The sequence below is a fragment of the Dama dama genome, chromosome 12 (genome assembly GCF_033118175.1).
Source record: "Dama dama isolate Ldn47 chromosome 12, ASM3311817v1, whole genome shotgun sequence".
Lineage (NCBI taxonomy): Eukaryota > Metazoa > Chordata > Mammalia > Artiodactyla > Cervidae > Dama > Dama dama.
The window spans coordinates 56108782-56121201 of NC_083692.1; the positions used below are offsets into that span (position 1 = coordinate 56108782).

General features: G+C 50.9%; 1 protein-coding gene across 4 annotated transcripts in view; it reads right to left on the reverse strand.

Moving 5' to 3' along the window:
* LOC133066343 (death-associated protein kinase 2) overlaps positions 1–8311 on the reverse strand; it is a 140237-nt gene extending 131926 nt beyond the window's left edge. For 2 of the 4 annotated variants that reach the window (XM_061157329.1, XM_061157333.1), the window contains exon 1: positions 6928–6984. In XM_061157329.1, the coding sequence (XP_061013312.1) occupies positions 6928–6945 (18 nt within the window). In that variant the 5' untranslated portion in view covers positions 6946–6984. Of the gene's footprint in view, positions 1–6546; positions 6635–6927; positions 6985–8235 lie in introns of those variants that run through there. The other 2 variants (XM_061157331.1, XM_061157330.1) reach the window with 2 other exon arrangements.
* Between the last annotated feature and the right edge of the window lie 4109 nt (positions 8312–12420).

Below are 12420 nucleotides of genomic sequence, written 5' to 3' on the forward strand. Positions count from 1 at the left end.
ATGGGATTAATTGGGAGATTGGGATTGACATATATACATTATTGATAGTATATGTAAAATAAATAATTAATGAAAACCGACTGTATAGCACAGGGAACTCCACTCAATGGTCTGTGGTGATCTAAATGAGAAGGAAATCCAAAAAAGACGAGATTTATGTATATATATAGTTGATTGACTTTGCCGTACAGTAGAAACTACCACAACATTGAAAAGCAATTATACTCCAATAAAAATAAGAATAAATTTTAAAAACAGCTACCTGTGGAGTCATTAGCAAGAGTCATTAGCAAAGGGCTCTCAGAGTTCATTTTGTCTGGCACTGGCAGCTTTTCTTCTGCCAACCAGATACCAACCATGCCCAGGCCCTGTGAGCCCCAAAATACTCTTTTCACCACGCTGGGTGGAGGCACCATTCCATAAGGGCACGTCTCATCAGTGCCAAGTGGCTGGAGTTGTCCTAACTCTCAGGTGATACCTATATTTCAGCCTCTTTCCTCTGTCCACTACAAACCAGAGTTCTGGTACCAAGATTCCACCTGCCTCTCTCCCTTCCACCGAGGCACACATATCCCTGAAGACCTCCAGGTGGAACTGGCCTGGCTCCCAAGTCTTACTCTCAGGGTCACCCGCAAATCTCCTCCTGCCTGTCCATCACAGAGCCTCCTACTGACTTGGTCTTCACTCTGCTCAGCCAGGGCCTGCCAAGTACAGAATCCTGAAAGGAGCAGGATCCCCAGTCCTCGGCTAGTCTGAGTGTGTATCAGTCACAAGACCCATAGCAGTCTGGCTCCCTGTCTGGGACTCAGTCCCCCTTCTCTGTAACCTGGGGTGAAAGCATCTGTATCACCTACTTCACACATGCAGGTGAGGATCCACTGTGATAAAGACATAAACTGCTGGGCAAATAAGAAGGATGACTATTGCTATTGTTGTTTGACTCATCCCCAGGTCATTGTGTTTCTGCTTCCCACAGCCACTGAGACCAATTCTGTTCCCTTCCGAGGAAAAGGAACTGGGATTCTGGCAAGTTTGCCTTGACCAGATCAAAAGCTCAGCTCCCCTCACCCCCACCCCCGTCCTGGCAAGGTTCCTAAGACTAGGCAGAGGGTGGCAGGACTACTATCTATCAGCTTCTTTTTGCTGCAAAAACACTTCCAAACAAACCATTTGAGCCAGATCCTGGGGGTGAAGGTAGGAGTAGCTACTAATTTCCCACAGCTAGATGAAAGCAGAAAACTTCAAAAAAATTCTGTTGGCAGATACCCTGAGAGTGGCCCCAAAAACAGCTAAGATCCTCCTTGGCTAGAGGCCAGCTGCATTTGCTATCAGGAGCTCAGCTGGATTTGAAACTGTCCCGCCTCCCCAGCTCCACCATGAGCCCCTGCCCTGTGCTCACATCCTGGGTGACCCGAAATGGGGGCCTTGGGAGCCAACTAAGCTCAAACTAGGCCCACCAGTTTGGCCCCAACTCACCATTTCGGCATAGGCCCCTCCCCCACAAATCCTCTACTATAGCCCCAAGTAGACTTTTCCCAGTCCTCCAAAACTTTCACCCCTGCTACACCCCAGCTCAAGTTGGGCCCTTTTCATGGCAGAAGGGATGGATGGGGGGAGGGCACCTGGAGAGCCCTCCAAGTAAAACTCTTCCCTTCCTGCAAAGCCAGGCTCAAATATTACCATCTCTATGAGCCTCCATGACTCTTTTCCTTACAAAACAGATGAAAAATTCTTCTTCTCTTTAAATTCTCACAGAGGCCTCTTTACAGATTTTTAGGGTTAGAGTTTACCATGGTCTGGTTCATATCATAATCTATGTCAATGTGTAACCCAAAGGGAGAAAGCACAGACTGCACAGGCATACAGGCCTGGGTTTGAATCCTAGCTCTGCCGCCTACTAGCACACACAGCACGGTACAACTTTTCTGAGCTTCAAATTACTTACATAGAAAATGAGTCTAGAGACTTCCCTGGCGGTCCGGTGGCTAAGACTCTACACTCCCAATGCTGGGGGCCTGGGTTCCATCCCTAATCAGGGAACTAGATCCCATATGCTGCAACTAAGAGTCTGCATGCCACAACTAAAGATCTTGAGTGCCACAACTAAGACCCGACACAGCCAAATAAATATTTTTTTTAAAAAAGAAAAGAAAGAGAATGAGTCCAGACAATGCCTAGTGTTAGTGAATATTTGGAGAACTCTCAAACACTGCTTAGGAGAGTATTCACTAGGACAACTACTTTGGAAAACTCTTGGGCAGTATCTGTGGACATCCTTAAGAGAAATGCATGTAGATGGTTTCCAAAATGGTCCACATTAGAACATTCACAGCTGCTCTATTAGTAATATCTAAAAATTGCAAACAACCCAAATAGCTATCAAGTGAAGAATGGATAGAGATACCCATACAATGAAATTATTATATAACAATAAGAATAAATAAACTACTGTTGCCTGCATCAATATGGATGAAACTCACAAACATAGTGTTGAAGGAAAGAAAACAGACACAAAAGACCACAGACTGTGTGATTCTCTTTTAGGAAAAACAAAACCATGGTGCTAGAAGTTAGAATAGTGGTCACGCCTGGGTCAGAGATTGTGCCTGGAAGGGGACACAAGGAGTTTTTTGAGTGCTGCCAATGCTGTTTCTTGATGTATATACGTACCCTTATTTTGTGTGCAATAAAAATTTTAAATAATTAAAAATGAGTTTAATATCTGCTTTATGGGACAAATGAGATAACATATGTAAAGTGCTTTTTTTTTCATTTATTTTTATTAGTTGGAGGCTAATTACTTTACAATATTGTAGTGGTTTTTTCCATACATTGACATGAATCAGCCATGGATTTACAAGTATTCCCCATCCGATACCCCCTCCCTAAAGTGCTTTTAATAGTCCCTGGATGGTTCCAACAAATATGAATTCCTTCCCTCCTGCCTATTGGAGCTTCATGAGGGCAAGAGTTGTGACATTCTCACCTCTACCCCCTTGTGGGAGCTGGTACACAGCAGGTACTCCAACATGTTTGATTTAAATGCAGTGTCCCAGCTGTCCTTCTCAAGACTGCTGCTCAGAAAGCTCATCAGGTAAAAACAGCTCTTAACTTAAAGCCCCTTCCTACCATTGCGCCCCAAGATGAATTTGCATATTACCAGTTTAGAGACATGAAACTAAAGGAGAGACATTTTCAGGTGGAATTAGTCACCACCTAGGACCCAGAAGCACAGGCACATTTCTGACCCGCAAAAGATGAAACCACACAGCAGAGGGCACGGATACACCATTTGGCTAGAAGCCCAGGCCACTGGCTCCAGGCATTCCAACATTTCTGAAAGTTAAGACAGACTTCCTCAATTCAGTTCAGTTCAGTCGCTCAGTCGTGTCCGACTCCTGCGACCCCATGGACTGCAGCATGCCAGGCTTCCCTGTCCATCACCAACTCCTGGAGTTTACCCAAACTCATCTCCATTGAGTCGGTGATGCCATCCAGCCATCTCGTCCTCTCTCATCTCCTTCTCCTCCCGCCTTCAATCTTTCCCAGCATCAGGGTCTTTTCCAATGAGTCAGCTCTTCACATCAGGTGGCCAAAGTATTGGAGTTTCAGCTTCAACATCAGTCCTTCCAATGAACACTCAGGACTGATCTCTTTTAGGATGGACTGGTTGGATCTCCTTGCAGTCCAAGGGACTCTTAAGAGTCTTCTCCAACTCCACAGTTCAAAAACATCAATTCTTTGGTGCTCAGCTTTCCTTATAGTCCAACTCTCACATCCATACATGACCACTGGAAAAACCATAGCCTTGACTAGACGGACCTTTGTTGACAAAGTAATGTCTCTGTTTTTTAATATGCTGTCTAGGTTGGTCATAGATTTTCTTCCAAAGAGCAAGCGTCTTTTAATTTCATGGTTGCAGTCACTATCTGCAGTGATTTTGGAGCCCCCAAAATAAAGTTTGCCACTGTTTCCACTGTGTCCCCATCCATTTGCCATCAAGTGATGGGACCGGATGCCACGATCTCAGTTTTCTGTATGTTGAGCTTTAAGCCAACTTTTTCACTTTCCTCTTTCACTTTCATCAAGAGGCTCTTTAGTTCTTCTTTGCTTTCTGCCATAAGGGTGATGTCATCTGCATATCACAGACCTTCTAAAACCTCACAAAAAGGGACCTCGAGGAACCTCGAGGACTTTTAGTCTCCACTCAGGAGCCACTTGCATGAGGAAGGGAAGTTAGAGAAGTTCCACTTTATCTACACTATACTTGAGGGTTCTGTGTAAGAATTCGGGGGTGGGAGGAGTTTGAAACCCACTGCTGTCTGGTCAAACCCACTCGTTTTGCAAGAAGAGGAAACTGAGGTCCAGACAGGAGAAAGGACTTGCTAAAAGTCACACAGCCCATGCCAGCTGCTCTTCCCCTGGCTTTTGTCAACAGCACCTCAACCCTCCAACAGTGACTCCAAGGTTGGGAGGCCAGTGGCCTCCTGAGGAACAACCTAGGAGAGGGCCTCCAAGGCTGAAGGATTACCTCAGAAGGAAATTTCAACCTTACTAAGCTTACTTACAACCTTCCCCCTCCCTCAGGGGACCCAGCCCACCCTGCTGAACTCTCAGAGATCCTCACCCAGCGCAAGTAAAATGGGAGCACGATTGTCCCCTTACACCCCCTCCCATGAAGAATCATCACAATCAGGCTCTGAGGAAGCTGTCAACAGAGGGGAGGGGCGTCCGACATCACAGCGCACCTCCGTGCATTGGAGGCTGTGACACACCCCAATCTCTGATGAGGAAGCTTGGACTCAGAGAAGTTCAGCCGCCTGCCTAAGTGGACATGAGAAACCTATCTTCCTGGTGAAGGTCCAGCTCTGCTGGGCAGCCTGCTTGCTCTTTCCCACATCTAACAACTGGGGAGCCCTCAGGGAGGGTATCAGGGTCAGTTCAGGTCTCCATCCTGCCAGTGGGAAACTTGTCCCACACCCACTCACATCCACACACTCCTGCGCACACTTGAGAGTCCCTTGGACTGCAAGGAGATCCAACCAGTCCATCCTAAAGGAAATCAGTCCTGAATATTCATTGGAAGGACTGATGCTGAAGCTAAAACTCCAATACTTTGGCCACCTGATGTGAAGCACTGACTCACTGGAAAAGACCCTGATGCTGGGAAAGATTGAAGGCAGGAGGAGAAGGAGACGAGAGAGGATGAGATGGTTGGATGGCATCACCGACTCGATGGACATGAGCTTGAGCAACCTTTGGGAGTTGGTGATGGACAGGGAAGCCTGGCGTGCTGCAGTCCTTAGGGTCGCAAAGAGTCAGACATGACTGAGCGACTGAAATGAACTGAACTGAACAGGGAGTGGGTCAGGGTCAGTTCAGGTCTGCTTCCTACCAGTGGAAAACTTGTCCCACACCCACTCACATCCACACACCCCTGTGCCCCTGCTCAAGCCTCTCTCAAGGCTGCTGAATGGAACCACTTCAGAAGCTAAAAACACATCTCAGGAGATGGGTGGTTTGGGGAAGAACAGGACTCCGGAAGCAATAGTGAAGAGGCCAACGTGCCAGCATCGCTCCGTCTCCAGGACTCTCCCAAGGAATGCCATACACAAAGCAGTTGAGAAACACAATGTCAGAAAACACAGCAGCAACCTCCAGCTGCCCCCCACCCGGGGGCCACCCCCACTGGATTCTCAAATACAAGGGCATGTGCTCCCTTCACCTGCCCCTAGGACCTTCCCACCTGCCAGTGAGGCAGCAGTTAGGCATCCTCTCTTCCAGCGCACCCTCCTAACCTACCACCTGTATGGCCTCCTGCTCACCCCTCTGGGCTCCCTCTCCTCCCCAAAGTGAGAAGACTAGCCTCCACCTTGCAGAGCTACAGTGAGGATCAGCCCGATCCACACATGCCATGAGCCATCCACAATGCCTAGCCCGGAGTCAGGTCAACTGCTGACAATACGCTGGGGTCAAAACCCCAACCTGCTGCAGACCTACTGGCTGGCCCCCTGCCCACCCTAACCATGCCCCATCCCAGGCTCCAGACGTCGGGGACCACAGCTTCCTTCTGCCACTGAGAAAGCTGACTGGATACGGAGGGAGCAGCCTCCTCGCATCAGCTGCTCGCACAAAGAGAAGGAGGTAAGTGAAGTGTAGGATGCTGAGAAGCCCAGATCCCCTCTCCTCCCGGAAATCTGGGGTGCTCTCCCCCGTCAAGGAGTCCTAACATGATGGAAGTCTCTCTCCCATCTCCCCCCCCCCCCCCACCCCCCACCAAGCGCCCGATCTGCCCGCTCTCCCACCCGATCTTTCTGGTCAAAAGGCCAGACTTCACAGGCGGCCTTAGGGGCCAGCAGTCAGGTCCCGGAGGTCGAGGACCGGCCAGAGCGCCCAAGGCCAAGGCTGGCCATACCCGGGGGTGGGGGTGGGGGGCAGCGACAGGGAATAGGCGGCTAACGCCCCGGAGCAATTTGCCTCCTCCTGCCCAGCCCCGGACCGAGCACCCCATCCCGCCCGTCGAGCCCGCAGACGGGCGCTACTCACGGCGGGAGGCTGCGCGGCGGCGGCCGTGGGACCGCGGTGGGCACCGGGGGCCCGGCGGGGCGCGCTGCTCTCGGATCTGCTCCGCTCCCTGCTCGCCCGCCCGCAGAGACACCGAGGAGGCGGAGCGGCGGGCCCGGTCCCAGGCGCCGGCTGGAGGCGCGCCCGGAGCCCCGAGACCCGGCTCTGAGCGCCCCCTGCCGGGAGTCCCCTCGGGGCGCCCTGGGGTGAGGGCTGCAAGCCTCCCGGCCAGGTCGGATCCAGCACCTCCAAAAGCCGAGGTTCCCGGAGAGGGGGCGAGAGCCAGTCGCAAGACCTGGCGTTTTCACGGACTCCTCCGCTTACATGCTTTGGGGCTTTGAACAAGTCAGCTAACCTCCTAACCTGGAAGTTGGTGTACATGAGCTGATACAGTCGAGATAGCCTGGCGAGATCACTCAGAAAGCGGTATTTCCTTGTCCACCGCTTCCACGCACGCACCGTGAGAGAAGTCCCACCAGGGAGCAGACCTCTTCCTTCCTCCCAGCCAGAGCGGAAACCTTACCATCCACGGTTCACAGTGGGCTGGGGGCCGTGATGGGGGTGGGGGGACACTTCCCTCCTCACCTCCCCGTCCGCTCACCCCCACCCCCACTTGGAAGCGGCCTGGCCTCAGTGCCCGCAGCCCTGCCTGGCACGTTGGTGAGTGAAGCCCCGCATCACCCTCCTGCCTTCCCGAGTGAAAGACCGCGGAGTGGAGTGTTCCTCTCTTCCTCCTGCCGAAAATCCCGGGAGGAAAAAGGAATGAGAATGGAAGGGGTGGTGGAAGGAAATGGAAACAAAATGTAAATCAAGTTCAGTGGTCTTATTTCAGGACAAGAGGCTGTTTAAAGAAATGAAGGCCCCTTCCCAGAACCTCGCTCCTAGGCCATCCAGGCAGCTCCTCAAGGTAGTCCCAGAGGACAGAGTTACAGATTCAGTCTTCTATTTGGTTCAAAGCTCTGCCATTCCCAGTCTTGGTCATGGCACTTGAACTTATTCTTTTTTTTTTTTTTTAATTAATGTGTAGTTTTTTTCTTTTTCTCTTTTCTTTCTTTCTTTCTTTTTTTTGGCCATACAGGTTCACCCACCAGGGATGGAACTCCCACCCCCTGCAGTGGAAGTGGGAAGTCTTAACCACTGGACTGCCAGGGAAGTCCCTGACCTTGTTCTTCATCAGCAAAGTAGGCAAACACCCCTTCTTACAGCATCTAACAGAACTACTGTGGGGCTGAAATGAGACAGAGTGTATAAGATGCACCTAGAGGATCTCTCTGGGGCTTCCCCAGTGGCTCAGCAGTAAAGAACCCGCCTGCCAATGCGGGAGATTTAGGAGCCTCAGGTTGGATCCCTGGGTTGGGAAGATCCCCTGGAGGAGGAAATGGCAACCCACACCAGTATTCTTGCTGGGAAATCCCATGGACAGAGGAGCCTGGCAAGCTACAGTCCATGGGGTTGAAAAGAGCCTGACACTATTTAATGACTGAGCACGCACACACACACACACACACACACACACACACACACACACACACACACACACACACACACACACACACACAGGATCTCTACTCACATGAGCAACTCCCTGTCTCCAGTTTAGCCTTCCTAGATACTGGGGTGCTGAGATGTACAGATGAACCAACCCACCCCCACCCCCCAACTGACTGGTACCTCCGCATTTGTGACGGCCTCTAGAAAGATGCCCGGGCTTCCCTGTCCATAAACTTGACAACCTTCCAGGACAGCACAGGCTTTGAGCCATCACTCCCAAGAGCACCAGGCTACCTTGAGTTGAGTAATATCCAAGACCAGAGGTGGCTCTCCAAGTCAATGGACTCAGGAGGATACCCACTAGTAAAGTTTCTCCAGCATAAGGTGAAACCTTCATCCTCAGACCACCCTTCAAACACCTCCTCCCCCATTTCCTGTTATCTATTGCTGTGTAACAAACCACCCCAGCCTTGTGGCATGAAGCAGTTTTGTTCAACTCATGTGTTAAGGGTTAGAAGCACTGACAATGCACAGTATATATGGCTTATCTCTGCTCTAGGATGTCTGGTGCTTCAACTAAGGAGACTTGAGTGGGTGGGAGTGACTTGAATGGCTGGGGGCTGGAATCATCTGGAAGGGTCTTCATTCACATGGCCAGACCCTGCACTACGATGAATGCAAGGCTGGGCTCAGCTGTGTTGCCCAAGCACCTATGTGTCACCTTGCCGTCCCTTCCCCCTCTGAGTTCATGCTTAATATCTCTTTTGCAGCAGCAATGTCCTTGTCCAAGGCAAAGTGAACATTCTTGGATTGACACACAGCAGTCAAAAAGTGCTAGTCAAAAGCTAGTCAAAAAATGCTGCTGCGGCAAGGGTCACTATCAATTATTCCATCCAGCCTGGTCTTTTTTCAGATGAGGAAACTGAGGCTCAGAGAAGTGACTTGCGCAAGGTCACACAGCTGGTAAGAGACAGAACTAGGATTAGAGCCAGGCCCCCTCCTGATTCTGTTTGGTGCTCTTTCCTCTGTACCTGCCAAACACATTGCCTAGGGAGGTACCATCTGGAAATGGATTTTGTGCTTGGGGTGGAGTGACTTCATCAGACGCGGAGGGCAGCGACTGAACACTGAACATGGGACCAAGGCAACAGTGGCAGGGAAGGGGAGACCCTGAGGGTGGCGGCAGCAAGGACACCTACTCCAGAATGAAGTCAAGAGGAGGTCCAGGTATTAACAGCTGAGAATTATGCACTCAGCCTCAGTTCCTGCATGGATCCAGATGCCTCCCCTGGTATTGAAGGCTCTGACCTGCGTTTTCTCACTGTGTACACACATCCTCTTCCCTCTTGTGTGTGCACGTCTGCTCTCTTGCCAGCTTGGCTTATTGGCTGTTCCTGCCTCCATGTTTTTCTTTAAGGCTTTCCATCATCACTGCTTCATTCCATCCTACAAAATCCTATCCATTCTTCTCATGTATCATATCTTTCATGGAAACTCCCCTGATCTCACCTCTAGATGGCTCCTCCTGTGAACCCTACCACTCTTGGTTTCTACCCAATTAACATTCCCTTTCCTCTATTTTACTTGTAATGAGTGTCCACTTCTCTTCTCCTCAAGGGCAAGGACAGCACCTTGTTCATCTTTGTACCCATACACTTCCTGACATCCCCAACCCAGCAAAGTCTGTTAAATTGAATTACTAGAATGTGAATGCCACAAGGTAAGGGACCATAACTGTCTTGTTTCCTATTGTCTCCCAAGGGTACCCAAGTGCCTAGCACTTACTCTCAGACAGAGAGATGTACAATTAATGTGAATTACTGGCACATTACATTAAAGGAGTTCTCAGCCCTGAATGCACATCAGAATCACCCCAGGAGAGTTTGAAACTCCTAACACTCAGGCTGCACCCCACACCAGTTACAGCAGACCCTTGGGAGTGGGATCTGGGCTTCAGCAGTGGTTAAAACTCCCCAGGTGGTTCCAGTGTCCAGGCTGAGCATGACTTTGTTCATGTCCCAGAGACCCAGGGAAAAGAAAGCACCCTCCATCAGCCCACCAAACCACAGCCACACCTGACCACTTGTGTTGTGCAAAACCCTCCACGGGCCTGTGAGACCGGTGAGTCCTGGGAGCCTGAAGCTTCCACAGGGTGAGAAGACAAGCCCACAGGACAGATGTAATCATGGGGGGTGGTAAAGGGCAACAAAAGTAGTGATACCCTAAAGGACCTAAAACACACTTTGGTGCCTGGAACGTTTACAGAGGGGCAAATTCCCAGGTGGCTCGGTGGTAAAGAATCTGCCTGCCAGTGCAGGAGATGCAAGAGACACAGGTTTGACCCCTGGTTTGGGAAGATTGGCAGACTAGAGTCCCTGGGGTCACAAAAGAATTGGACAGAACTTAGTAACTAACCAACAGCAAGTTTATGGAGCCTACCAGCCTGCTGATGAGGAGGCACGACCAGGATTTAGAGGCTGCATGTGTGGGCTGGGGTAGCCAGCACTGGGGTTGGCATAGAAGACGTGGTGTGAGGGCTAAATGCAGGGACCCCATTGCCAGATGCCTACTGTGGATCCCAACACGCAACCTACTGTGTGGTCCTGGACAATCTTTGTCTGATTTTTTTGGCCATGTCACGCGGCATGCAGAATCTTAGTCCCCCAACCAGGGATGGAACCCATGGCCTCCGCAGCGGAAGCATAGAGTTTTAACCACTGGATGGCCAGGAAAACCCCCCAGGCAACCTTCTCAATCTCTCTGTGCCTCATTATCCCCACGCATTGTTGTGACCATCCCATTAGTTATGGGTTATCTGTGCACTTAGATCAGTGTCTGGCGCTTAAGTGCTCAGTGAGTATTACTATATTTAGTGTCCCTTAAATGTCTGGTGTGAGCCCCGCTAGAGGAGGAGATGGATCTTACTCGTCTTTACAACCCACCCACTCCCAGCCTGACTCTAAGCTAGTGTCCAGTGAAGACTGGACTGCAGGCATGCAGTGGGTCCAGAGCTGACTGCTTTCTTCTGCTCTCACGGCAGCTCAGGAGAGGGCACAGGGGGTTCCTGCCCAGCTGGCTTGCCCCCTGGGTAGACGGCAGGCAGGTAGGCTCCTCCTCTCAAAGGTGGCCCCGTGGCCTGGTTCCTCAGCCCTGCCCGCCCTGCCCGCCCTGCCCTGTGCCCTGTGCCCTCTGCTCTCCCACGCCCAGCCCGGCAGGGTCAGGGGATGGGACAGACTTGGCTGCCCTGCTCGGGAGGCCCACTGGCTTCTGCAGACAGAGGTGGCTGCTTTGACCTCTAGGCTGGCTGGACTTAGCAAGGCCTTGACCTCATCAGTGGGACAGAGCAGGGCAGGGGAGGAGAGACAGAACAGGGCTGGGGCATCAGACACTTTGCCTTTCTCTGGAAGCCTGGAGGACAGGGATTCCCCAGGCACATGCGCACACCCATTCACTCTGCAGGCATTCAAGGGCACCCCCTGGGGCCAGGTGCTGGTAGAGGAGGGAGAGGTTTAATGCCCCGTCAAGTGTCAAGTGTCAACTCCAGCAGGCATTCTGAGGGGCCTGAGGATTAGGAGGGGCTCGATTCAAACTTGAAAGAAGAGGACCAGGAGAATAGGAGGTAGGTGAGGGAAGGACAGCACATTAGCTGGGAGTAGCCGTGTGTATCAAGGGCTGGGGGCGTGAAACCACCTGCCATTTCCTGCCTCGACTCCCTCCTGAGCCAGCACAGCGTCACACTGTGGAATCAGGATCGAGGCACATGCTATCTCCTTCTGTTTAGGCAAGAGGTTGGTGACATGGACATTGGGTGCTTGACCAGGGATCCCAAACTATGCCCGCCTCTAGGGCTATGGATTCCATCATCTTCTCTAGGCTCAGGAATTAGACAGGCCTAATTGTATTTCTATTCAGCCACTTTCTGGGCAGGTCACTTCCCTTCTCTGAGCCTCAGCTGCCTCATCTGTAAAATGGGAATAATTAAACCTTTCTCTCCAGACCAGACAAAATATCTGAGAAAGCACAAATGTCCACTTCCCTCCCCAAACAGCTGGTTACTAGGACTTCCCTGGTGGTCCAGTGGTTAAACCTCCACACTTCTGCTTCAGGGGGTGCGGGTTGGATCCCTGGTCAGGGAACTGAGAACTAAGATCCCGAATGCTGTGCAGTATAGCCAAAAAGAAAGAAAAAAATAAACAAAACAACAAAACCAGATGGTTCCCTCTTTCAAGTCAGTCTGTCATTTGTGCCCTATCTCTCCAGCCATATTGTTCCTGCCACAGTCTCTGAATTACTTTTTTCCTTTCCCCTTCATTTATCCAAGGCTCAGTTCAATTCCAGCCACATTCATTTTGTTATTTTTTTTTC